The sequence below is a fragment of the Rhynchophorus ferrugineus genome, unplaced genomic scaffold (assembly GCF_030347505.1).
Source record: "Rhynchophorus ferrugineus isolate W39M unplaced genomic scaffold, kcgeb_rfMv2 rfM4, whole genome shotgun sequence".
In the NCBI taxonomy this organism is placed as follows: Eukaryota; Metazoa; Arthropoda; class Insecta; order Coleoptera; family Curculionidae; genus Rhynchophorus; species Rhynchophorus ferrugineus.
This window is the reverse complement of record NW_027472583.1, coordinates 56,801,560-56,828,566: the sequence shown is the minus strand read 5'-3', so window position 1 is coordinate 56,828,566 and position 27,007 is coordinate 56,801,560. Positions and strand designations below refer to the sequence as shown.

At 32.3% G+C, this 27,007-nt stretch overlaps 2 protein-coding genes and 3 non-coding genes across 10 annotated transcripts in view; 2 read left to right on the top strand and 3 right to left on the bottom strand.

The window, feature by feature from the left end:
• The first annotated feature begins 1,566 nt into the window (after positions 1-1,566).
• On the top strand, positions 1,567-1,707 carry LOC143196744 (U4 spliceosomal RNA). The gene has a single exon (XR_013005814.1). It is a non-coding gene; the product is annotated as a U4 spliceosomal RNA (small nuclear RNA).
• A 3,270-nt stretch (positions 1,708-4,977) lies between these two features.
• LOC143196773 (U1 spliceosomal RNA) lies at positions 4,978-5,140 on the bottom strand. Its single transcript, XR_013005839.1, has one exon. It is a non-coding gene; the product is annotated as a U1 spliceosomal RNA (small nuclear RNA).
• A 2,150-nt stretch (positions 5,141-7,290) lies between these two features.
• Positions 7,291-7,505, top strand: LOC143196740 (small nucleolar RNA U3). Its single transcript, XR_013005809.1, has one exon. It is a non-coding gene; the product is annotated as a small nucleolar RNA U3 (small nucleolar RNA).
• Positions 7,506-7,575: 70 nt separating this feature from the next.
• On the bottom strand, positions 7,576-8,402 carry LOC143196727 (biogenesis of lysosome-related organelles complex 1 subunit 6). The gene is made up of 4 exons (XM_076404687.1): positions 8,257-8,402; positions 8,068-8,199; positions 7,841-8,015; positions 7,576-7,782 (listed from the first exon to the last, which is right to left on the bottom strand). The coding sequence occupies exons 1-4, from the start codon at positions 8,277-8,279 to the stop codon at positions 7,714-7,716; spliced, it is 399 nt and encodes a 132-aa protein (XP_076260802.1). The 5' UTR covers positions 8,280-8,402; the 3' UTR covers positions 7,576-7,713.
• A 1,186-nt stretch (positions 8,403-9,588) lies between these two features.
• The window catches only part of Pli (E3 ubiquitin-protein ligase pellino), a 120,072-nt gene continuing 102,653 nt past the window's right edge, over positions 9,589-27,007 (bottom strand). For 4 of the 6 annotated variants that reach the window (XM_076402460.1, XM_076402459.1, XM_076402462.1 and 1 more), the window contains 8 exons: positions 19,444-19,542; positions 16,413-16,644; positions 16,152-16,346; positions 13,544-13,735; positions 13,380-13,478; positions 13,110-13,325; positions 12,930-13,045; positions 9,589-10,906 (listed from right to left, as the gene is read on the bottom strand). In XM_076402460.1, coding sequence (XP_076258575.1) covers positions 10,780-10,906; positions 12,930-13,045; positions 13,110-13,325; positions 13,380-13,478; positions 13,544-13,735; positions 16,152-16,346; positions 16,413-16,644; positions 19,444-19,542 — 1,276 coding nt within the window. In that variant the 3' untranslated portion in view covers positions 9,589-10,779. Of the gene's footprint in view, positions 10,907-12,929; positions 13,046-13,109; positions 13,326-13,379; positions 13,479-13,543; positions 13,736-16,151; positions 16,347-16,412; positions 16,645-19,443; positions 19,543-21,649; positions 21,888-27,007 lie in introns of those variants that run through there. The other 2 variants (XM_076402457.1, XM_076402463.1) reach the window with 2 other exon arrangements.

Sequence of the window (27,007 nt, the reverse complement as noted above, 5' to 3'; positions counted from 1 at the left end):
AAATCAGCTGTATCTATCGCCCTGTATAATTTGTCCCTTTTAATCTAGGAACGAGTGATGGGAGATGACCGTAATGAAATTCAAACCATTTTTCACCCTAGATTGTTTAAAGCTGTCTTCATATTGGCACTATTGTGATACAATTTAACTATTTTTATAACCAGAATCCGATTTTTGAACTGAATTTTTACTTGTATTTGTATTGTTGTACAGTAAATAAAGCTATAAAGTAATATACTACTTAATATGTGGTTTTAATTATGCCCTGTAGGTGGTAGATAGAGAAACTAGTTCAAAATTTTTATCTGGATTTACCATAAGTTTGTAGTTATCTAGTATGTGCGTGTGTATATATATATATGTATATATATACAAATGTGCGTTATGTGACTGAATAATTCCTGTGTATAAACTAAGTGAAATAAATATTTCAACCTGTTTAAAATAGCCTGAATTATATTCAAAATTGTTTATTAAATTATGATAAACTGATCTCTTAGTTTCTTAGTGGAGTAGTTTTTAAAATAATGGAACAAATATTACTTAGATTGAAAAAATATTGTAAAGAATCTATTTTTTTTATTTTGGATCAAGTAACCTAATAAAGAAAAACAATAGTCGGGTTTTACGGTGTGGTCTGTTTATACATAATGTAAAAAAGGTAGATCCGACTCGACATATTTCCAAATATTGTAATATTCCTTGTTCTTTCAACCTTGAAACAAAAAAGAATTGCCTGTCTTTTTCAAACTCCTTGCTCCCTGATATAGGAAAATATAAAAAATGCATTAAGTTTAAACTAAATCGTAGTTAGGTTCATGTGAAGATATGTTGGAAAATATATTTATGTTCTGTTAAGAAGAATTTTCAGTGACGTGTTGAAAATGGGAAAAAAATAATTAAGAAAACGAAAACTAACACAAAAATCCCGACGAAGTGACATTGCTTCCCAAGACACTTGGTAATCAAATAATCAACATAATCACCGAACTTGACGCATTATTTGTTTAGATAAGTATATACATTTTGTTCTGGCTGAAGTGAAGTGAAAAATGAACTTTTAATGAAAGTAAGTTATATGATTAAATTTCTCAAGTTTAACTTTTTAATAGACATCTGGTCTTAAATCAACAATAATTTAAAAAGCATAGGTCCTATATAAATAAAAGCATATATAAGTCATTATAAATAAAAAATTTAACTTCTCTTTACTATACATGTATATATTTATCTATATTAGTGGTACTAAGATAATAATAATTCAATGGATCATAAAAAGTAGAACAAAAAGAGAAAATAGTGTGATATATGCAACTAAATATACATATCAGATATTAGATTATAAAAATTAGGGTGTTTTTAATTATCTATTATTGATAAACAAAAATTGTGCAAATAGTTTATTGTTCATATGTTTTGTCATTTTTTATAAACGTATACAACAGAAATAGAGATATATAAAAAGAATAATTTGTCTATAATAGCCATAGATGGCGCGGTTGTTAAAATGCCACCGTGCTAAGATTATCTGTCATGTATAACAGACCGGAAGTCAAAAATAACTTTAGCTTTGCGCAGTGGCATTATCGTAACCAATGAGGTTTATCCGAGGTGCGATTATTGCTAGTTGAAAACTTTAACCAATACCCCGCCATGTGCACGTGAAATACCGTGCGCTACGGCAATTTTTGTTAGCCTCCGAGGAGGCTTTTATTGTAATTAAATATAGAGCTTTTCTATAATCTTCTATAATCTTTTTTTTGCTCTTATCTTCCTTATAACTTTGTTGTGAAAGAAATCAAGCAAAGGTTACGCATTACCGTGTTATTTATTGCTGTTGATTATCCTTTTTAAAATCAGAGACACTATTTTTCTTTCTAATATTATTCGAGTTAAAAAGAGATATAATGATGTCGATCGTCCGAACATGTAACGTAAATCAAGTTATTATAAAATTTGCCCTATTGCCAAATGTCTACAAAGTTATTCTAAACATTGTGCTATAAGTAATAATAAAAGTTGTACAACGGCAAACGTTGCTTTGGCTCCTTGATTATTCTGAAAAATTTCAAATCCCTCTACTTAATTTGGTTTATTTGTGATTAATGTAATTGAAGATGCAAAGTCTAGACACCACGCCTAAAACTCTAGCTTATAGGTGGCGTGAAAAATGGTTAAATATAAATATAATAAAACCTATTCTATCTCTAACCTACACACTATCGTAGCTGTATAATAAACTGTTGTTAAAGTCGTTCGATAATATGAGGGTTAAATGTACCATAAATACCATAATAAACAATATTTGATAATATGCTTTTATTTATATAAAATGTTGTTATATGTGAACTGAAACTGAAAGTTAATGCTACAATATTGTGATGTTTTGACGTCATAAATTTATATTACTGTAGTTCACTGTTCTATTGAACGATGCTCAATTTTGTATTTTTCTATCAAACTTGATAGAAATTTAACAATTTTAAGGACTACTAATCAGACTACTACATATTTTATATTAGTATAATTTGTTGAAATCAAAGCACATATGATTTGACCTCTCTTTAATATTATTCATAATAAATTACATTTATTTTCATAAAAAATTTACCTGTAAACCATAAATTACACTATAAAAATATAAATATAATCTTAAAAATTAAATGCTCTAGGTGTTATAAAGAAAATATCTGAGTAAAATGGCAACATGGCGTACGTAACGTGTTTCTGATGAACCAGGCAGCCTTGACTTGACACTCATACCGTAACACCAAACTAGCACGAAGAAAACTACTTTTCCTACAAATCTATGATATTGATCATGAGTGTTTGTTGGATTTGCATGGACGACTTAAATCGGTCGAAATGTAAACCAGGACACGTGATCTTCCGAGCCATTTGATGAGTATCTTTCCATCCAAACAGAAAATATCATTTAAAAATGTTTTTCTTATTGTGCTTATTATATTAAGGCGCTTTATTTATTAGACTTATATAATGTATTAGTTGAATTTTTCTTTATATTTAAAATCTCTTTTTTACCAACGAGGTTTTATATGGACTGGACTTACAGTTTAACGGGGGCTCCGAACCACGGTCTTTAGCATTAAGCCTACCGAGTGACCAACTTGGAAATCATCCCAGAAGACATCCGGTCTTACAGAGCCTGATTGCTGGCGTGACTGGGATCATTTTCTTTGTCGGATTTTGCACTCTTGCCTAAAGACAACAATCACACACATAAGACAATTGAACAAACAAACATGGAAAATAATTGCAAACATAAATTTACAACCACCATGCCCCAGAAAGATTCGAACCCGCGACTATCGCAACAATAGGTGGACCGTGCTATCGTCTTTACTTACTACCGCGCCAACCAAGTCGGATTATTAGTTGAATAACTTCTGGAATTACTAAATAAATGTAATAGTGAGTTGTTTTTTCATATTCTCTTGACATCTTTTTTTCCTTAAAACGCAAAGACGTGTCTATTCCATGAAATCGTAAATATGAACTTATATTTCCATCTAACCATTTGATATTTTAAACCTTTTTATTTTTTATCATATGTTAATGTGAAGTGATTGCCGCTTCTTTTCATTGTGGGATTTGCTGCACAACAAGAGAGATAATTATTGTGACTGGCTTTTCCGCGTATCATTATTGCCAGATGAAATATCCCAACATGCCCAAGGAGCCTTAGAGCTTCATAAGAGTTAATTTATGAAGAACTGACGCTCAGGGTCCCTACATTTTACTGTTCTGTGCTTCCCAATCTGAGTTTCATCAAATAGTGAGTTTGTCACTCTCCATTTTATTATTTAACTAGCGACCCGCCCCGGCTTCGCACGGGTGCAATGCTGATACTAAATTAAATACACTACAGAAAAAATATGAAAGTTGTATATAAAAACATAGCGGCCCGCTCCGACTTTGCACGGGCATAAAATATATATGCCTATGTCACTCAATGAGAACATGATTAAAATCGATCCAGTATTTTTGGTTCATTCATTACTGCCCTTGGCCTGCACGCATTAAATTTGGAGTAAAACAATTCCTCTTCCCCTATACTTACTATGAAGATTTCCTGCTATCTTTGGAATATCTAAATTCATACAATTTTTATTACATTACACATTTTTAAACGCAAATTTTAAATTTGTAATATCTCCGAAAATATTTGCTTAATTTACATGCTGTAAGGAACCATATTTATCTATATTAATTGCACACTGTATTTAAGGTACTTAATTCGATAAGGATTAATGCCGTATTGCTTAAAATAGCTTCGTAAATAAGCCATTTTCTCACGTAAAAAGTAAACAATAAAAATGGTTAATGTGGGTTATCCCTAAAAGATAAACATATACCATCGCGGACTTTTTTGTAGACCTTTTTATGGTGTTACAATACTGTAGTACATTAATTTGATCTAACTCGTAGGGTTACGCAGCGTTTTTGCTAATTGCTAAATAAGCCTAAAAAAATAGGTTAATTTACGACATCACGTTAGAAACCTCTAAAATTAGCAATGTGCCTTAGTATATTATGCATGTATTATACATATAAACCTTCCTCTTGAATCACTCTATCTATTGAAAAAAACCGCATCAAAATCCGTTGCGTAGTTTTAAAGATTTAAGCGCACATAGGGATATAGGGACAGAAAAGGCGACTTTGTTTTATACTATGTTGATACAATTTTTCAATAGACTGTGTTTCCAATCCAGTTATACATTTTGAATTTAGAAATTACAATACTATCCTAAGTAATGAATGAACATAATTTAGAAGATAATTAATTTTTGTAAAAAAATTGTAGTCCTTCTACTACGCTTCGCAAAAATATTCCAGCAAGAATACTTTTAAATCTACAAGCGAATAATTTTATATGAAGATTGTTTGTAACGAAGATTGAGGGAGAACGAAGAGCGGATAGCATAAATATAAAACTATATTTAATTAATTAACACCGGGATAGCGCGTACGCAGTCCCGACTACCAAAAATTACGCGTCCGAGTTATCCGCATTAGGGATAATCGCAAAGGTCAGCCCCGCCTCAGTGCAATGGTAGGGCCTCGCTTCGGAGAAACCGCCTTGTTGATCACGGTAATCTCTACGCCAGGTAAGTATGCTTTTGGCACCCTCGGCGGGAGTTACATATCGAAACCATTGACTTGCGGAGGCTAGCGTTCGACCATGCTGACATCTACAATTTTTAGTGAGAAACACAATCTTACTAGTCAATTCTTATACAGGCCCTGTTCTATTGATTGAATAATTTATAACAAGCCATTAGATAATAAGGTAATAATTTGATAAGATATAAGTATATTTTGTGTTATCAAAAATTAATATTTATATATTTTTCATTAAAACGTTTGCCGAGTCACTTCAACCTTGGTACGAAAATGTCTCTGACACATGAGGGATATTGTCAATTAAAGCACCGAACTTGTATTTTATCGTCTCGTTCCAGCTTAATATCTTGTAACAACGGTTAACTATACATTCTCTTCTTATTGAAATTTCTTAAACTTTTCTGTAAATACTTTACATTACTCTTCATACACATTCACTTATTCATCTTCATCAAACAAAACCGTCTCGGAGTGCACAACTAAACAACTTCTCAATATTGTCTTTTCACGATATGCTAATTTCGGTATTCTTGTCCTTCACAGTTTAAAAAACAATCGACCTTCTTTAACAGAATTTTCCCTTAGAATAGCACGTAGATCAGCCGCGACGCAACAAATCTGTTTCATTACTTGAAATATCAAAATTTCATTACTTGAAATATCAAAATTCTCTTGAAATATCAACTCGAACAATGATCACAAACTCTGCAAATAAAAAGTATCGCTCCTTCAAACAACAAAAACATCAAACTGGAGGGTCAGCGCAGGGTTAGAATCTTAAGAACAGATAACTCAACGGCTTTCTTTAGAAACTCATTTCGAACAGTCACAAATTAAACAAACAAGAATATCACACGTTGTTTCATTTCCAAATTTTCATTCTTCTTAATTCCTTCATTCTCGGCTGTTATTCTCCACGTCCAACGTTTCATGATTTTCCAGCAGACATTATGGGTACCAAGATTTTCCATGATTCAACTTGTGCAACAACTAGACAGTATCGGTCTCAATCGTGGCCCTCCAAGTCTTCATATGCAAAATCTCAGTAACCAAAGTCACACGTCTCGGCTCAAACAACAAGCGGACAGTTTCGGTCTCGGTTGTTATTTTTCCTAGCCTAAACGCCTCGTAACCTTTGCCAAAGTCTCCATGGTTTCCGGACATCAACATATTCGACCTTGATTCTAATCTAATTTTCAATTTGTTCACTATCATACGTTCACATCAACTATAACGGCTTTTGTCTTAATGTTTCATTTCAACTCCGTCACTAAACTTCATTTTTATTCACCTTTCTTAATTCTCCATTACACATCTGCATTAATTTTCGCTGTCATCTTAATACACAATAATTTCACTTTCCTGTTCTTATCGTAAAGTCGTCTTATCGTCTCAATACAACATATTCACTATTTTCTCACTAAATCCTCGATTTCGTCTATTATATCGTCGAACACAACATGATTCTGTAACTCTGGTTTCATTGATTGCCAAATTCACTATATTCGCCGTATCTCCCTAAAAACTGCGATAACCTTCTATAATCGCCAATTTTCAATAGTCATTTTCCTTGAACAGCTTCTTCTTGCAGGGTTCAATGTACAATCGCAAACCATTCTGAGCGTATTTTGAGTATAATATCACTTCTGATTAGTAAAAAATACTTTTATTTCATGGCAAATAAAATAGAAATATTCAACGAAACATTATAATGGTCACTATATTGACAATATACAAGGTAACACAACGGTGATTACAATAATATTCCTCTATCAACTACGTCAGCAAGTAACCCTCGAGAGACTATAAGAAACTATATAATTTCCAGTCGAGACGCTGGCCATTGTATCCAAAAAGTGTACATCTCAGCATTCCCATCGCCCGGTTCCGAATAGCGAATGAGTCATCAGGTGCCCTCTACGTATTTCATCAATAATATTGTTCTGTATGTTTATGTATATTATATAGCTTTTAATTAATGCTTAGAATCGTGTTAAAATTTTAAAATGTATTATTATGCCTAGAAAAAACTAAGGCAATATGTATTGTTTCGGTCTGTTAATAGGTGGCGCAATAAGAACTATCTAGCTTTTCTCAGACGCTCGATGTAATAAAAAGGCATAGCATTGCAGCTGAATCAGCAAGATCATACTTCACAGGATCATTTCTGTAGTATATCTTCGCAATCTCTCTACCCAAAAGTAGAGTTATCGCAACCATGAGGATGAGACACAGTTTCATTTCCTGAGCGTGAGAAACGATCTAGATGACTCTTTTAGTGTTGTTTTATGATCACCGATGATCGTTCAATCTATCATTTTTATGATAGGGTATGGAAATGAGACAGTCTGAGTGGTTGTTTTTTATTCAATTAAAAAGACAACGGGATTTGTTGCATTACCTAGCGTGTGATTTTGTAGTGTCCAGTAGAAGCTAACAACAACTTTTATTTGACAGCTTTATGTAACGTTAGTAAATACAAATATATTATAAACCTTTTCTAACTTAAAAATATCGATGTATAAAAAATATGTTCATGGCGTATGATTTTCATTATTTCTATTTCTAACGTGGCGGATTATTTACAATTTCTTCTTCAGCTTGTTTCAGGTCTTGCAATTTCAATGCTCTTTTCTAGAATTAAATTTTTTTTTAATTTTCTTGAAAAATTTCTTTATAGTTAACTGGTCACCTTTAGTTTTATACTTTTCTCATGAAGAGTTCGTATATCTTTCTTAATATGTTGCAGTTTCAAATTGTATACTTTGATTTTGTCAATCATAGAATGTAATTCATCAGAATGCTGTACTTCAGATAAGATTAGGTTTTCACTGTGGAGTTTATCATAAAGATGAGCCTGTGTTTCTCTACAAATTTCATACGATTAGAAAATATTACCTTTTCATGTAATCAAATTACTGTAATTCTTTTAGATGCTTCTTTGTTTCTGTAAGTGGCGGAGCCAAAACCTCTATAAATCCTTTTGACAGCGTTTTCACAGATTTTTTATATGGATTATCTATTTTATCTGAACGGTTTATAATTTCTGGACTACAAAATAGTTATATATTCAGTAGATGTAACTTCCTATACAGAATTTATATTTACCTGACGTCTGTTGTTACTTCCATATCGATTAAGCCAATAATAACAGTAATTTTTATTTATAATATACCCTTATATATCTACAATAAAGAGTTAGGTTATGTCTTACATCTATTATTCTTCTTAAAAATATTAGGGTAAATTCTAATGTCTTCTTTTATTAATATTATATTATTTCACATAATTTAAAACAAAGCACAAATTCATTTTATATACTAAAACTTTGATTATGATCTTGATATTAAAAATACCTTTTTATTACAGCAAATTTGTTTTATGAATTTTATCTATCCTGAGACAGGGATATGAGGCTACTTAATATTGAGGATTATTGTATAAATAACAATGTTTTTACTGAATAATAAACAATACTTCAAATTGATATTAATACATCTTTGTGGTGATTACCAACTTTTTTATTTCACTCATTCTTCACAGCATAATCAGTGAGAATCTTTGAATTTAAGGTTTAAGTTTTAATCATAAATATAGTATGTATTTACTTTATAAGTAAAGTATTATAAATAAAACAAAATCAGTTGTAGAAAAGTATTTATTTATAAAAATGTTTCAATCATAATTAATTATAATTTCTATAATAATCTTCCAAATATTTCCATCCATTCGAGCACTAAACAGATACCTTTGAATTGTGTAACAATCTTTGATACTTCTTTTGGGCTAGTTGTAGTCCAATATCTTCACTTAGAGAAATACTTATTAATTTATTTCTCATTTAAGTTCTTCTTAAAATAATTTTCCTGTAATTGAATTTTCTAATGATGGAAATGTAAAATTCTCTTCATAATTAAGCAAAGCATAGACTTAGAAATACCCAAAATGGTTGAATGGCTTTTTCTTCATTAAAGTAATAAGTCCTTCGTTGGTTCATTGAGTGGAGAACCCATTTCATGGAACCCGAAAATGGGGCAGTTGGCGAATGTTATAGAGTACAAGGTTTTCGAACATAAAAGTCCTTTTCTTCACAATCCAGCATTAACGCAATCCTAATTTAACTTTCTCAATGAGTATTATATGTTTTACTTTTTTACCTGTAGTTGCTTGTTTTGTCAAATTGATTTCTTTGTTTTATTTTAATTTATAGCCTACTAGATTTTAAACAGCTATCATGTTTTTTATTACTAAATCCAATTTTAACTCTTGCCATTCTCTTAAAGAATAAGAAAAGTTTACTGAGATGGTCCTAAATAAACCACCGACTATGCAAAACACTAATAACTTGATTTTTATAAATTTATTATACAGAAAGGCATGCAACAAATGTTTGTACACTTTATTAGTGAATAATGATCCAGGCACAGATAAATTCTCTCGTGAATATAATATTTTTATTAAAATTACCTTATACGTTTAAATTACATTTTAAATTCTATACTACATATTTACATGCTTAAAAATGGTACGCGAAAAAATCCATAATATAGAGTAAACGTTTCGCAGCAAAAGAGAATAATACAGTAAAATCAACATCGTATTTACGCTACATAAATTGAAAAACAAACACATTCCTAATTTAAAATTAGTACAAAAACTAACGGTTTAATCTAGTAGTTTATGTACGCGTATTGAGTTCGCCTCCGAAATTTTTTTACTCTTTTTTCATTTTACATACACCTAAATAAAAATATATTTTATTATTGTTTAGGAAAAATTAACGTATTGAATTACTCTGCTGGCAAACGTGGAAACATATTAAGCGAATGGAATGAAAACATGAAGTACTGTCTGGATATTTACTTGCGTTTAATAACGGTCAAAACAATCAGGATACTGTAATACTTGCTGGCTATTCCTTTTGTGGTGAGAACGGTGCGTGCGTCGGGACCTTGTCCATAGCCCAGTCGACATTTAACGACAATTCTAAACTAAACATCCCTCGTTACGGTTGGAAATATCCACGGGGTTATGCGCAGAGTTCGGAACCTACATCAAGACGTGATTTGATTCCGTGTATTTATTTTGTTATTTTTGGGTTGTATCCCACCGAAACAAAACACAAATCCGATAATACTTAATAAACTCTAAATCGATTACAATCAATATTAACGCTATATACTAACCAGTCTTACCGATTCACACAACTATTACGCGATGGGTGTTAAAAACAAGAAAACTAAACGATATAAAAACAGAAAATTATCTCAGTCACGATACCGGTTTGTATGTCGTTTGTTTTTATATGATAGTTGCTGTTTTGTTGGACATAATTCTATTTCCGTTGCTCGGTTGTCATTTTTCTCGTAATTCCATGACCTACGTTGATCGGGGAAAAGAAACTGGCTGACAGGCTAAAATAAGTAACCAAGCTGGATGAGATCAATCAAGTCTCTTTATGTGAATTAAAAATATAAGGAGAGTCAGAAGAAACATTAGCCCAAGGGAGAAGACGTCCAACCAAAAAGGTGAATGAAAAATTTCAATAAATAGTTCGATCTGCAAGGGAAAAAAAATAGAAAAATAAACTAAGTTATGTTATATGTCGGTGATTAAGCGTTACGTTGGGGCTTAATCGACGTTATCTTGAAATATGAGCCGAACGAAACCTGGCGAGCCGGAAAGGGGTGAAGCACAAAATGGACAGACTGCTTGAAATCCGTTGGTACCATGGGGAATGACTACGTTGGCCCAATATCTGAAAAAAAAAAGTTTTATAAAACGTGGACAATAAAACGATATAGATTTGCGTTGTTATATCTAGCATCTATAAATCTATCAATTTTTAAAGATAAAACAATATTTTAATATTCATGTTTACCAGCACTTGGACTGAAACAAACCCGTAGCAGAATTTTATTGTTCGGACGTTGACCGATAGCGAATGACAACTTCTCTTTTCGTGGTTTTTCTTATGACTGTGATTGTGACTTTTCTAATAAAATTCTGTGGCGGTTTGAGAATTTCTAAATAATTATATTTTTGAAATGTAATAATACAACGTGGGGCAAAAGTTCCGCTACCATACTTTGCTCAAAGAAAAGATAAGTATGTTTTTCATAAAAAGATTATTTGTTCGTTAAATTGTTTTTTCGTTATGGTTGAAAAATTATATCGGCTAAATGGTGACCGCGACATCATGCAACATCTGAGGCTGAGTTTCTTCAATTTCGTGACAAATATTATCTTTAAGATGTTGAATCGTTTGGGGCTTATGCACATAATCTTTTTAAGCCATAAGAAAAAGTCTAGTGCTGTTAAATCTGGAGATCTGGTTAGCCATGCTAAATCGCAACTTCCCAAAATTAGCCTTCGTGGAAAAACGTAATTCAATAATTGAATTGTCGAACGAGCTATGTGTGCTGTGACCTCATCTTGCTGAAACCACATGTCCTCTAGTTCTTGCTCTTCCATTTCAGGCACAAGAAAATTTCGAATCATGCCCTGATACCGTTCAGCAGTAACAGTAACACCTTGGTCATTTTCAAAAAAATAGGGGCCAATGATGTTTCCAGCATGAATACCACACCATACAGTTGTTTTTAGTGGATGCTATGATGTTTCATGAATTAATTGAGGATTCTATGTTCCCCAAAACCGTCTGTTCTGGTTATTGGCGTGGCCATTATCAATTTAGACGAAAAAGCTTCAATTTCGCTAGTCAGCCTTAGAATTGCTTTACTGTACACAACTCGTTGATCAGGATCTCTCGGTGGCAATCTGAATAATGGACTAATTCAATTTTGTACGGGAACATTTTCAAATCAGTTTTCAAAATTAAGGATAAATTGTGGTTTTATGAGGCACTGACGATTAGGATATTTTTTACGCAATTTCCGCTGAACGATTATTTTCAATAAATAGTCTCACTATTTCTGCTCGTTCTCGTGGCCTATATTAATCCATAATAAAATTTAGACATCTACACAACACATTGGTTAAAGCGAAATTGAGCTAAAGGTCACAACAGATAACCGCTATCAAAATGGTAGCGGGTCTTTTGCCCCACCTGTAACTAATCCTTCCACAGAAACGGAATTTTCTAAATGTTTTAAACTGGCCAACTAAACTAAACTAACGTAATTAAATTGTTATGTCTGAACGTTAGTAGAAAAGCTAAGGAGTAAAATAAAGATAAAGTTAAAATTAAGGACACAATTCATTAATAAGTGTTAAAAAATACAAATTAAATTAGAGTTTGAAATGTAACAGACCATGGAACATTCTATATATATATAAGTTCTAGTGGAGTTCTAGGATTCTAGTGTTTATGGTAATAAGTATTTAGTGATTACATTTATGGTGATTGTAAATGGTTCGGTGAAATTGAGACAGACTGCCTGGGAAGTTTTATTATTTGTTATGATTTCTGCAAAACTCTTCGTTCAGTTTATCTACCAGAAATCTCAGAAGCTTTACAGTGACACAGAATTATAATTTTACCCCAAAATCAAAATGGTATATATGTTACTGGTTAGAATTTGAAATTTGTTACGAATAAACTTTCCCAACATAATGGTGAGTCGAAATAATATATAGTTAGCGTGTACTTTTATTTGCATTTCACCCTCGCCGTAAAATAAAAAATAGGATTACAACTAATTTATTTTATTGAAAGCAATGTAGGCTTTTAAAATGCCAAGAAGGTGAGGAACCTCCAATTTAGTTTAACTGACTCCCTCTTATTTATGTTCATTAAACTAAAGGCTAGATATACTTACTTCACCGTTTTCTCGGTCGCCATATGGCCACACGGATTAAAAGCGAAAGTTGGCAGACCTGAATCAACATAAAACGCCGGTTCCAATCCCATGCAAACTTTAACAACGGGGCCCAGCTGTAACAATATATAGACAGTGTTAGGCGTTTTGGGTAATAGAAGCAGGACAAATCGTACGAACCTCTAGGCAAATAGGACACTTGCGTGCGCCAGAATCTTTGTCTTGTCCCCAATCGTGCAAACCCTGTACGTGGCCACAATTGAGATAGACGTAAGGTTGTTGTTGGTTCTCGTTCGGGGATACCCTTCTTGGTATGACGAGGGTGTTCAGGCCTACGGGACACTGGGGTCTGCCAGCGTTGATTTCGTCAATTACTTTTTCTAAGTCGTGTTTACTCTGAATGGGAAAAAGTATTAATTTTAGTTCCCAAAAGACCAAATAAGTTCTTACCGGTGTTTTTTCTAATCCTTCTGCTGATCTCCATAACAATGTTGCTCCACACAGATCGATTAACGTTCCGTCTTGTAGAACATTTGTTGCATCTTCCACCTAAAAATAAAAACGACTCTATGCTATTTTCCGCACTCAATTATATTGGGGAATGATAAACTCACCACTTGACCTCTTTGTTGCGCCGATCTGGATTCTCTTCTGGTGAAAACACCTCCGCCTACCGAAGTTTCGACCCAAACGCCGCATTTCGCTTCGCCACCACAGAAATTACCTCTAGGATGCATGATTAGAACACCGTTCGTCGTTTGTCCGTCTATTTCTCTGCCATTTTCTTGCCATTTACACGCTTTTTCCTGGATAATGATGAAAATATATAGAAACTCAGCTTTTCTATGTTTGTGTTCGTAAAACTATGAAAGTAGTTGATGGATTTGACATTTTAATATAATATTGCGTTTTAATTGAAAATTGTTTTTATTTACTTTTTATTTCGAAATTCGGCGGATAGATCGAAACATTTTACGAAAGTTGGCTTATAATTTGTCATAGTTACTCTTATTTACACTCTTAATAAAACTAGAGTCACAGCGAATAGCTAGAGCGAAAGTTACATACACAACATCATCAATTTCAAAAAGGATATAGACTATGACTAATGGATATAATAGATAAGAAAAATCAAACTTTGGTGGGTCAAAGCAAAGAAACAAATAACATTTTGTCATTGTTCATACTAATCAGTTTAAATGTATGAGTCAAAAGTATAGATAAACTTGAAAAGCAAAACCTAAATATAATTTTACAAATTCGGTCTGCTGCAAAAGAAGCTACCCCGACATCAAGAGATAAATCAGAATATGAGGTAAATTACCCTCTTGAAATTAGGGAATTGATAGAAAAGACGAAAATCTAGAAGAGTATGACACAGAACCAGAAATGCTGTAGACAAAACAATAAAAAGAATTAGTAATCAGATCAATCAAAAGATCAATAAGAGAGTTGATTAGAAAAATATGTAGGTGAATTAAGCTCAAAAGCAGACAAAGATTACTCGCTATGGACCAATCCAATATAGAATCTACAATAGATACAAATCCGGTTTATCGGACTGATATAGCTGTAAATCTGATTTCTCCAATGGAAGTTGTGACAGAAATTAACAAGAAGCTCATGGAAGCTCCTAAAAAGGCTCATGGAATTGATAATTCACGTGGGTTATTGAAAGACTTGCCACGAAAAGCAATCATCATGCTGACATGCATATTCAATACCTGCTTGAGACTGAAGCATGTTAGGGTATGTTTTAAAGTTGCTCAAATAATTATGCTTAAAAACCTAAGAAACTGACAGAACAGGATTAATTTATTGATTAATAACTGATTATTTAAGAAAGTGCTGTTAAAACGTATTAAACCATTTATATAAATACCAGATTCTCAATTTGAATTTCGAAATCACCACTCGACAATCGACCAAGTGTATAGAGTAACAGCAGTTACTCTATACTGAAGAAAAGAAATACTGCTCTGCAATATTCCTGGACGACTTTTGATCGGGAATGGTGTTTGGGATTAATCTACAAAATGAGCAAATTTGCAACTGCTGGAAACATATCTTTTCGAAATGGAGATGAAGGAGCATTCTCAACATTTAAACCCATTTCGGCTGGAGTTACCTAGGATAGTATCTTGAGAACACTCCTGTATTTGCTCTACGCTGCTGATACCCCAACAACAAAAGAAACAGTACTTGGAACATTTGCTGATGACACAGTTATCATGGCAGTTAACAAGATATACAAATGGACTAAAGAATGTATGGAGAATATTAGAGATTCTAGATTGAAGAAACACTGACCATTAAGTGGGCTAAAAGTTAACAGATAAATTGTTTTAAAGTAATAGTTGAAGGTTTTAAAATAGTAAAACATTAATTAAAATAAAATGTTTTAATGGCCTACTAGAAAAATTATTACTCAGTTAATTTTATTGAGGGAAATAAATGTTCAGATAGGTATTCTTGTTAATATCAAATCTTATTGTATTATTAATCTTTACAGTTCAGATTATTGTACCCTTACATGAAAGTTTACATTTGTTAAACTTGTTGCGTGATTGTCAGCAGCCAAGTATTCCTCTCGTTTGGAAATAGTACAACACAAAACAGTGGAGAATGCAAATGCCTTGCACATTCAAGACTTAAAGCTACATACTATTCAACTGATGCAAGATTCAAAGCACTATAATGTTAGAAGCTTTGCTTCACAAGCAGAGCATTTGAGGGTTTTTAAATGTTTACCAATATATTTCTTTCAAATTAAGCTTATCTTAGCGGTAATACAAATAAGCTAAGTACTTCTACTTGATCTAATCTGAAATAAATGCATCAGAAACCCCTTGATTAACCTTCAAAGTTGGCTAATTTTTTTAAAACATTAATTTAATGGAGTAAGTTTACATTTAAACAATATATGTTTCATCGATAGAAGCCTTACTATTTCTTGCAGATATTTGATCAGATATTGTTGCTTAATAAGTTTATTAAAATGTGCTAAACCATGATCATAATTTAAAAAATCTTGATATCATCAAATTTGGCATTAAGATTAAATTTTAAAATCGCAATTGAATTTTATATTTTGATATTCTACGAGTTATACAGCTAGATATACATTACAGTTTATAAAAAGTGTAGGCAACACTATATTATCTTTCTTGAATCAACAGAGAGTTTTATCTGGAAGTTTCGTGTGTAAACGAATAGTCTTACCCCTAAAAATATATTTCTGGATGTGTCGAAGCCGGCCGCGTATATTCTAGCAACCTTGGGATTGTTCCGCTCGCACAATATCCGGCAGGCGAATCTCGATATGGTGCTCTGGTTCACTTTGACCTCCGTCGTTTTGTCGCCGGGTATCGTATCCATCACCACAAAATCGATGGGCGACTCCGACGATCGGCCGATCTGTAAAACAATGCGGGGCATACGTGAAACACTCGAAATTAATGGGAAATCGGTCTCGGCCCTTACCTGGAACATGTCGGTCTCCTCGTCGTTCGTGTATTCGACGATGACGGCGTGGTTCCGGCTGAGCGTGTAGGAGATGGAGTGTTGCGTGGTGTCGAGGATGGCCTGTGACGAGAGCGGCGTTTTCACCACGTAGTGTCTGGATTTTTTCACCCCCGTCGCCACCGCCCGCTTGTAGAGGACGAACTTGCTTCGTCGTCTTCCGCGGTCTCCTTGTGGAAGGAATCCATTGTATCTAAATAGAAATAATATATAAGTTTCTTACATTCTAACAAGTTACAAGAACAAGTTTTTATTATTAGGGCTATAAATTAGTTTTAAAGGATTTTTTCTCTAATTTGTAACTATATTGTGAAAAATCGGTATTGCCCATTGATAGTCGCTACTATTTCTCGAATTTCAGGCAATTCACGGATTCCATTCAGAAAGTGGACAAATTTTTTGGTATTTTCATAAGAGGTGAAGCGCTGCTCAGCGTATACTGACTCATATAATTGGAACAAGTATTAATCAGAAGGTGCAAGGTCTGGAGAATATGACGGGTGGGGTAGCAATTCCAATTTTAACGTTTCCAAATATGTTTTCACCAGTTTTGCAACATGCGGTCGAGTTGTTATGCTGAAGAATAACATTGTTGTGTCTTTGCTCGTTTTGAATCATAGGTATAGCATATAGCATATAGCCGTGGAGAAGTGAGTGATGGCCAATCAAATATGTGATTAACAATTCGTAAACATTAAAACTTTTTACATGCTTTTCACTCGCGATTAAACATTAGGTAGAATCCAAAATAGTATAGAGGAATAGAAGCAATCCTATGAGTATAATTATAAAAGAAAACATAAACATAAAATATGAGAAAGTCCAAGTGTTAGTAATTCATTGGGATCAAATATTCGTTACTGTAGCCGCTCCAATAAAAGGGCCAATGTACGTCATAGGTGACGTCGAATATACGGCCAAATGCATTGGATACAAATTGGATTTTTCGGAACATGTAACCGAATCAATCTATAAAATTCGATTTGTGTTGGTACTGGTCGACACTGTTGTCAAATGTATACAAAATTCTTCAAAACATTAGTGACAATATACGTAAATCAAAATTCAACGTCATACATTGTCGATAGTTTCAAAGATTGATAATTGAATAGTTATATCACTGATTAGTTATACCATAATTTGTTCTTAGTATTTATGAGAGAATATTCTCCTATATCTTTAATTTATTTAAATTTTATTATATTATTTATATATTATTATTCGTATTATATATATATATATATATATATATATATATATATATATATATATATATATATATATATATATATATAACTTAGCCTCTGTTTTTAATAATTAATACCGATTAATAAAATTGGATAATCATCTAAATTTACTACTATAAGGCTTATATATAAATATAGGTTTCAAGATATGTACTGTGATAAAAAAAATATGGGTAAAAGTAATTTCCGTGAATTTATTTATATAAATTTCAAATACTAATCAATGATATATGCTTTTTTTTGGTAAATTTCTTCCTTTTCTTTTTGGTAAGTTTTGGTAACAGTTTTTGATTAAGTAAATGACACTACCTTTAACAGGTCAATTGAAAAGTCTCCGGCCTACCATTGTAAAACATATTTTTCCGCAAATTTTTTTTTTATTCAACATAATTCCCTTCAAGGGTGATACACTAATTAGAGCGACCCTCCAACTTTTCGATACCATTTTGGTAGTACAACTTGTTTTTTGCTTTAAAATAGGTCTCAGTTTCGGCGATCGCCTCTTCATTCGACAAAAATTCTTCCCAGTGAGCATTCTTTTGAGATCTGAGAACAGGAAATAGTCGCTGGGGGCCAGGTCTGGAGGATACGGCGGATGAGGAAGCAATTCGAAGCCTAATTCATGGATTTTTGCCATCGTTTTCACTGACTTTCTCTTCAAATGCGGCCATTTTTCGGCGATTTAGGCCTCCAAACGGTCCAATAACGCTATGTAATAGTCGCTGTTGATGGTCCTTCCTTTCTCAATGTAGTCAATGAAAATTATTCCATGCGCATCCCAAAATACAGACGCCATAACCCTTCCAGCCAACTGTTGCGTTTTCCCACGCTTTGGAGCGGGTTCATCGTGTGCAGTTCACCCCGATGACTGTGGATTCGACTTCGGAGTGAAATGATGGAGCCATGTTTCATCCATTGTCACATATCGACGCAAAAACTCGGGTTTATTACGCTTAATCATATTCAAACACTGCTCCGAATCATCAACTCTTCGTTGTTTTTGGTCAAAAGTAAGCTCGCGCGGCACCCACTTTGCAGAGCTTTCTCATGCCCAAATATTCGTGAATGATATGATGTACAAGTTCAGTTGATATCTTTAGAGTGTCTGCTATTTCATTCAATTTCAATTTTAGGTCATTCAAAATCATTTTGTGGATTTTTTAAATGTTTTCGTCGGTAACAACCTCTTTTGGGCGTCCACTGTGTGCACCGTCTTCGGTGCTCATTTTACCACGTCAAGCAGTATTCGGAAACAAGTTTCAAGCCAAGTTTTTGCTTCAACTGTATTTTTTCCCTTCAAAAAGCAATATTTTATAAACACGCGAAATTCCTTTTTATCCATTTTTTTCACAATAACAAAAGTTGCTTCACTCAAAATGCTATAACTCACAAACTAATGATCCGACAGCTGCCAAATTTATACGCGCATCTTTTGAGGGTTAGGATTAACTAAAAAACATATGGATTTAATTCTAGTAGCGCCATCTACGTGCCAGGGCGCGGACTTTTCAACTGACCTGTTATATAAAATGTCCTAATCTATCAAATTCTTATGAAAATTCAAACAGTCAATTGTCTTTAAGGACGGTTCTCTATTTTTTTACTTTGTGACGACAAAATACATTTAGGAAATTTTATTTCAGAAGTTTGACAATTTAATGATCATAGAAGGCCGCAATATTACGCAATTTTATGTTCGTTAGATCTCCATTAACATGGCTATAATATTAACTAGAATTACTTACCCTAAAATGACTAGTTCGCCATATTTGATTTGCTGCTTGGGTTTGTCTGAGTTGGCACTGTCGTGTGACTCTATTATAGGAGAGTCTGTGCCATCAGATCTGTAAAATTAAGAAATAACAATGATTAATAATGAAAATACAGTATTCTACCAGTCATAATTGAATCATAAACTAATTTCGTCTCATTAGGTAATAGTGAATGCGTGTTTCTTTTGTCATGCTGTTGCTTCCATGTTATCTAAAGCTTATCCGCGGATATTTACATAGTATATAGTCAAAACATATTACAAATACAAAACATGTTTTACTGTATACAAAAATCTAGTCAACTGTAGGTTTTTCTCTGACAATACAACAGAAATTGTATCTGTTAATATTTTTAAATAAGCTTTCGATCATTCATGGAAAGCAATTTTAGTTAGATGGATCATTTACTTCATTGAATTGCTTGTGACTCGTTATAGTAATACTAATCTTCCGTCCCTATTGTTAAAAAACTGGTACAGTCGATTTAATTTATACTAGAAAAATAGTTCGTCATGGACCAGCTAGTAATCACTTGGTGCTAGGTACGGACTATAAGGTAGAAGCAAGAACCTTCCCGATTCATGCCCAGTGGTCAAAGTTGATCACTTTTAGGTCATTGCTTCATTTATATGCTCCAACTGTTCACAGTTACTGAACTTAATGAGTAAAAAAATATTATTTCGCAGGTTTACTGCATTGAAAATTAAACAGTACATAAAAAAACGTGTATAGTAGGTTTTATTAAATGCCCTATATAATCCTGAGATGTCTCCATGTAGCTATTATTTGTATTTGATTAATATTTTGGCGAATAAGAGATTTAATCCTGTAACATAAGCCTATAGTGAATTGGATTTTTTCGAATTGTCGCACGTAATCCATTTAGATCGGATTATCATATAGCCAACTTTGTGTAAATGTTTCAAAACAGTTTTGTGCTCAATAACTAGCTCCATACTAATATCGATACTCTTGCTTCTTCCTTTTGTCAATAATAATAGCAAAAAAACAGAAATATTGTAGAACTTGTAACTATTGTGACTGAATCAAATTTCAAGTAAGCAATAATAACAATAGTAATCAAAATGAGAATACCATCGGTCACAACATAACAAATGAACACGAGAAACCTATGGTGTGATCACGGAGTTATCCTATGGAGAAGACATATATACGAGAGATCTAGTGTTACAGCTATTTCAAAAATGTACTGACTGACATCAAGCAAGGTCAGACCCATACCGAAATTAAGAAAACAGAAAAATTATTGAGAACACAGTTTTAGACTAATGGAAAACAACAATTACTAACATATCTTTTATTTTAACCCAAAAAAAGACAACAAAAGCACAAAGATTCATAATCTGGAATATAAAATAAGTTATTTTGTTTGATTCTAATTTTTATTCTAATGTTTGTATTACGAAAAATCTAGAGCCATTTAGGCAAAACTTCTATTCAAGTAAAGATATGAAAAGAATTAATTCATGTTCATAACATGTTAAAGAAATGAGAGGTAACGCGTTAATTAATGACAAAAAATCTAAAAACTTGAAAAACCAAAATGGGGATTTTTCAATTGACCAGTTAAGTCGAGCCAGATATGCGAATTTTGACGCAAAACTTCGTTAAAAGGAGCATAACAAAAAGAAAAGAAAATAAATGGAACTAAAATACAAAAAAAATGTATTGGTTATTTGGAAGATAATCTAAATTATCCGTACACAATAAGTTGCTGCTGTACAAGCAGATACTAAAACCTACATGGGATTCAGTTATGGGGATGTCCTGCGATATGTTGAGAAGTATTCTGGATGTACCCGTATGCTTCAGAAACCATTACTTATACCGAGACCTTCGGATTCCAACTGTAATAGAAGAAATATGAGAAGAAATTCGTAACAAAACATGACGAAAGACTTTAGTCCCGTGTAAACCCCGATGTGCTGAAGCTCTTGGACAACAACGAACTACGACACTACTATACTATGGTAAAACCCCTGAAAAATGCTACTAAACTTTTATTTTATTAGAGACTAAGTAAGGGCCAAAAGGTCTTAATAAATAAGTACCTACCCTATAAAATCGCCGTGGCCACTAAGAAAGGACTAAAGGGTAATATAAATATCTAATTTTGAGTTATTGTAAAATACTGTATGGAATAAAAAGCAACACTTACAATTTAATTCTGATAATAATCCCTCTTTCCGTAACACCATCCTCACTAACTTCGATATCGCCGCAAACCCGAGTAGTTTCGAAATCCGGCGCTATTTCCAGCAAAATTTTCTTCTTTGCGAGCGAGTACTCGAGCGAATCCGGCAATTTTCGTTTATTCATCGTCAAAAGCAAAAAAATCTAAACAACGAAGTCGCACGGAACCGCCGAACTACCGTCTGCGAAAGCGAGTAGCAATAATAACCACCCGGGCTGTCATCACCCTTTATAAAGATCGATCGTCGTTCTATTGTTGTGCGCTCTCTATGGCGGGCACGTTTTGACTTGTTCGTTTACTAATCGTCGTTATGCACCGGTGAAATTTAATGGGGTTTACGTTGATATGTCCGAACTTGTACATCGCGTAACTGTTTAAATGGAAATATTAACCGTAGGTGTTTGCTTTAATTGCGATGGTCAATTATGACTAATTCAATAATATCATCAATGTCATAATCGTTCCATATACGTTTAGACTTTTTATTTTAATATTATGAAGTAATTAATGTGCATTACAACTAGTGTTGGGAACAATCGACTGTTCAGTCGCTATTTTTGGTTCGACTGTTTTTACTAGTAACTGTTTTCAGTCCGACTGATTTTATTACTACTTACTATCGACTGTTTCAGTCGTTTACTTTTAGTTACTATTTTCGGTTCTACTAGTTCATTCGACTGATTTTTAACGTTCTGGCCTTCCGTCCTAGCCGCGACCTTGAAAGTAATGCGCCGAATTTATGCTTATATAGAGTTATATGTAATATATGTGCTTTTATGTTTTTTTTTTGTAGTTTGCTAATGAATAACTATATATTGTAAATTAATATATTAGCATTTTGGAACGCTAGTTTTCGAGGGCAAACAAATTAAATTGTAAATGATAAATAGTAAGATACTTTGGACTGGCATAATAGGTAATACTTTGGACTGGTATAATAGGTAATACTTTTTTGATAAACTTTCACGATTTTTGTCCAAGCCTCTCGTCTGTCGAAACCTTTTTCCTAAAATCTTGAAAATTAAAATTAGGTTCCAAGGGTTTCAGAAATTGCATAGATCCAAAAGATTTGAAGAGTTTTTTTACAGTAGCAGTCGTTAAATTTCTTTTGAAAATATTAATGATAAAGAGGTGAATAAAGTATATTAATATTTTCTGATAGGAAAACTCTACTTTCATATTTTGTTGGCTATTAAGAAGAGCACCATAGTTTTTATTTGTTAATGAATGGACTATCTTAACAGAATGTGTTCAACTTTTAAAACCCATAGAAATAATGATCACGGAGTTATCTGGTGAAAGATATCCCAACGATGTCTTTAATTATATGGTTAATAAGAGGACCGCAACATTCCATCAAATCCAGGATTTTAACAAGTGAATGGGGAAAAAATGGTAAAATTGTCTATTACATGTCATCAATAAAAGACTGACAATTTTAGAAATGAATACGATATGCGGGAAATCCGCATTTTTAGATCCTAGATTTAAAAAAGCAGGATTTGGTATTGCAAATAATGCTTAGGCGATAGAAAAAGTTACCACAAAAGAGGTATCTTACATTCTAACTTCAGAAAATACAAATATAGTTCCACAATTCGAAATTCAAGACAAAACTACTGACCAAGGTTGTATTGACATCTGGAGATATTTTGATAAAAAATGGCTAGAATGAAAGAAGTAAATACTCCAAATACTGCAGCAACTTTACGGATTTAGCAGTATTTGGAAATTCCATTTATTGGGCGTTTAGAAAACCCATTTGATTTTTAGCAAACCCATAAAATGAAACTACCTGAATTATAACAGTTACACGTAAAATATTCCTCTATACTCAAAATCTTATCCGCTATTTTTCAAAATCTGGGCAAATAATTAACGATCGAAGAAACCGCCTCACGGGAGAAAAGTTGAACATGATAATATTCGCAATAATTTAAAAATATTTCTGTTCAAAAATAAATAAAACTTTTATTTAAAAAGGGTCTGGTAGTTATTGTACGATCATTTTTAGGTTCATGGATTAAATTTTTCAATGAATACGTTTACATTTTATTTAGTAGTTATGGTTATTGAAAATCATTAGTTCTTAGGTTTTATTTAAGTTGTACTATTTATATTTATTATGCTATGTTATTTAAAAATAGCAATAAATATATTAAAACACGATAAAACATTGTGGTGTTATTATTCCATTCCTTTTTACAAATCCACAGAACATTCAGTATAAAAGTAATCCTACTTTGAAATTATATTATTTATTACATGATAATAGAAATTAGTATTTTTTTCTTTTTCTTTTTTAAAGTTATCACGCGAATGAATATATATACATCTCTGTCTCGCTTATACCACCATTGGAGAATATAAAGACATTTAATATTAACTGCTCCAAGCATTTATCTCCGTCCTTTCCTATCTCACATTTTATACAGACAGGAATTCGTACATTTTCGTTTGACATCACGAATGGAAAAAAACAGTCAAACCGTGCAATTGACTGAAAATAGTAATTACTATTTTCAGTCGCTATTTTTTTAACTATCGACTGTTTCGACTGTTTTCAGTCGATAGTTCCCAACGTTAACGTTTTTTGACGGTTGATACACGTAGCATTTGGGTTAAATTATTTATTTTCTCTTTTATGTATGACCCATCGTTATCAATTGCGTTTCATTATCTTCTCAACTGAAAAACAAAGTTTTTAGTATACCACGTGGGTTATTATTATTTCTCCATTGTCTGGACATCTAAACTGAGGTCCAAAAAGCATTAGTCACTATTATAAACACAAAATTGTTTCTTTTAATTCTATAAGTTATTTTTATGCATAAATAATAATTTTTTAAAGACTATTTAACTTGATTTTAATTAATTAATCATATTAAATGCCATTTATATTTTGAGACTTGGCAATGCAAAGTGTTCTTAGGCCCCATCTGACGTTGCCAATTGATAGTTTAACCTTTTTAACCGTAACCCTCTTCAGAACGTTTCACCAACTTGTGTTGTATCCAGTGACTAGAACATTTTGTCTCTTCCACGATTTTTTACGACTTTCGAGGTGGATTATCAAAACAGGAGTGTTTCGATCAACTTATTTCGAGTTTTGGCTGGAACGTTATCATAACCGTACTCCGCTCTGTTGAAATCAGTTGTTGTCATAAAACATTGATCCTGTGCTCGAAATGATACTGTTAGATCGTCATGCGGCTTACCGTAAGATTGGGTCATGGTTAGGCATCGGTATGACAGGAATCAACAAGATATTGCATGAACGTTTAGTTGTGAAAAAGACTTGTTCATGTTTGTTCATGTCGATAGGGGCGAAAAAGTAATGCTAAGATTGGTTCAAGTGCGTGCAAAATTGTATTGATCATCACGGTGAATACTTAGCAATATAATTTCTGCAATATTTTTCGTCAACGAAACTAAGAATTAAATGTAAATATGCCAACTGAGACAAATAGTGATAAACGATAAACGTAATTTTTTTAATAAAATGTTTTTCTTATTTCACCAAACACTTTTGTAGCATCAATGATCTTTTCATTGTTCATGTTGATGGTAGTGGTTTCACATTGTGGATCTTTTTCCCATATAGTTACCATATAAAAATAACTCATATTTCGGTTTAGTTTAGTTTAGTTGTACCATCATCTATAAATAAATAAATATAAATCTAACTTTCTATATTTGTTCTTAGAAGAATTTAAAAATGTGGGGTGAAATCATGTTAGAACACTTTTCCTTGTTTTTCTAACATTCTTTTTCACATATTTTTATTGATTTATTATGTTCACCATAAGCTTCCAAGTCTGTCTTATAATTTCCACGTTCCAAGCGTGTCTTATAATTAAAAACCGAAAGTTAAATGTCCAGTAAATTGAAAATGTTCTTTATTTTAGGGAAATTTGAGAAATATATCATGAAACCCTTAATATTAAATTTGTTTGTATTGTGTGACTGAATGCCGGTATACTGGGATATTAATGCTGAAAATAAGACATATTTTTTAACAGGCAGGTGTTCATATTAGGAAGATGTACATTTAATTACATTTTATTTGATTTTTTCTATTGTCTATAAACCCAGCTAAATATCTATTAGGTGTTATTGTTGAGACATATGGTTTAATAGAATGTCAACATAAACATAATTATTATGATTGTATGTTATTTAAAAGGAAAATAATATCATTCCTCTTCATAGGGTGCTAAGCTAATATTTTGATACCGAAGATACAATTGGTACTATAACTATGTGTGTGTGTTTTGATGGAGTGTAATAGATAAGAGAAAACATGTTCTGTATTATCTATTGTAACACTTAAAATTCTAGGAACTGTTTATGGCTACAAATTTAAATATATCTTGTAACAAAATTTACTTTTCTAGGAATGTGCGTACTGCTTGAATAACGATCAATATGGCGCAATTTATGGTAAATATACGTAGTAGTTTGTTAGAAGAAAATATTGTCAGATAATTATATATGAGTCAGGTTAAAGTTTATAAAATATATCAGAAGTCATACTATGACTGCAATTATCCTTTATTTGGAATTTATTTGTAAAAACAAATATTTTCATTGCGCTAAAAATATCTAAACACACATCAACAATTAGTCAGTATTTATTTCAATATATCGGTAATGTTTTAAGTGATTTCAACATGTCATATAAAGAGTATGTATGTAAGAACAGAGTACTTGTATAAGGGCAGCAATTACAAGATAAGGGTAAGCAACTATAGGTAAATGCTAAGCTAAAGTGAATGATACTGAATGACTCGTAAAATTTTATTAAAAAAATGAGTGAAACTATTATCATCAATGGCAACACACATATTTGATGAGATCAGAAAGGCGCATTATTTAAAAAAGGATATTTTAAATGGCTATAATTACATCACTCTTAGTTATTGCTTGTCTCTACACAGATTCTTCAATTTTATGAAGAAATAGATAAAGGTTGAAGATCAGACTGCTCGTAAGATTTAGATTTTTTGTGATATAATGTATTGAATACATTGATGATATTCTAAGCTCATTAAAATGATTAATTATTACGTCGGTTTCATTCATAGAGCAGTGACTCATAGTCTATATTCTGATTTCATTGTTTTCTTTTATCTATTATAACATTCAAATATTTTCTAATCAAAATTTCAATCAAAATTAAAGAAAATATATATAAAAAAATGCAAAATCAAATCAAAAGGAACCGTTTAAATATGTTAATGATAAGAGAAATACTGAGAGATACTGATAATCACTATAGGAAATACATATTGTTCATGATATTTTATTTCGTCTATAGTT

Bases quoted from the DNA above. Each gene is read 5' to 3' on its own strand.
- LOC143196727 (XM_076404687.1), bottom strand. From the start codon at position 8,279: ATGGAAGTAACAACAGACGTCAG. The intron at 8,200-8,256 runs GTAAATATAAAT...ACTATTTTGTAG, and splicing joins GAAGTAACAACAGACGTCAG to TCCAGAAATTATAAACCGTT. The intron at 8,016-8,067 runs GTAATTTGATTA...TGAAATTTGTAG, and splicing joins AAGCATCTAAAAGAATTACA to AGAAACACAGGCTCATCTTT.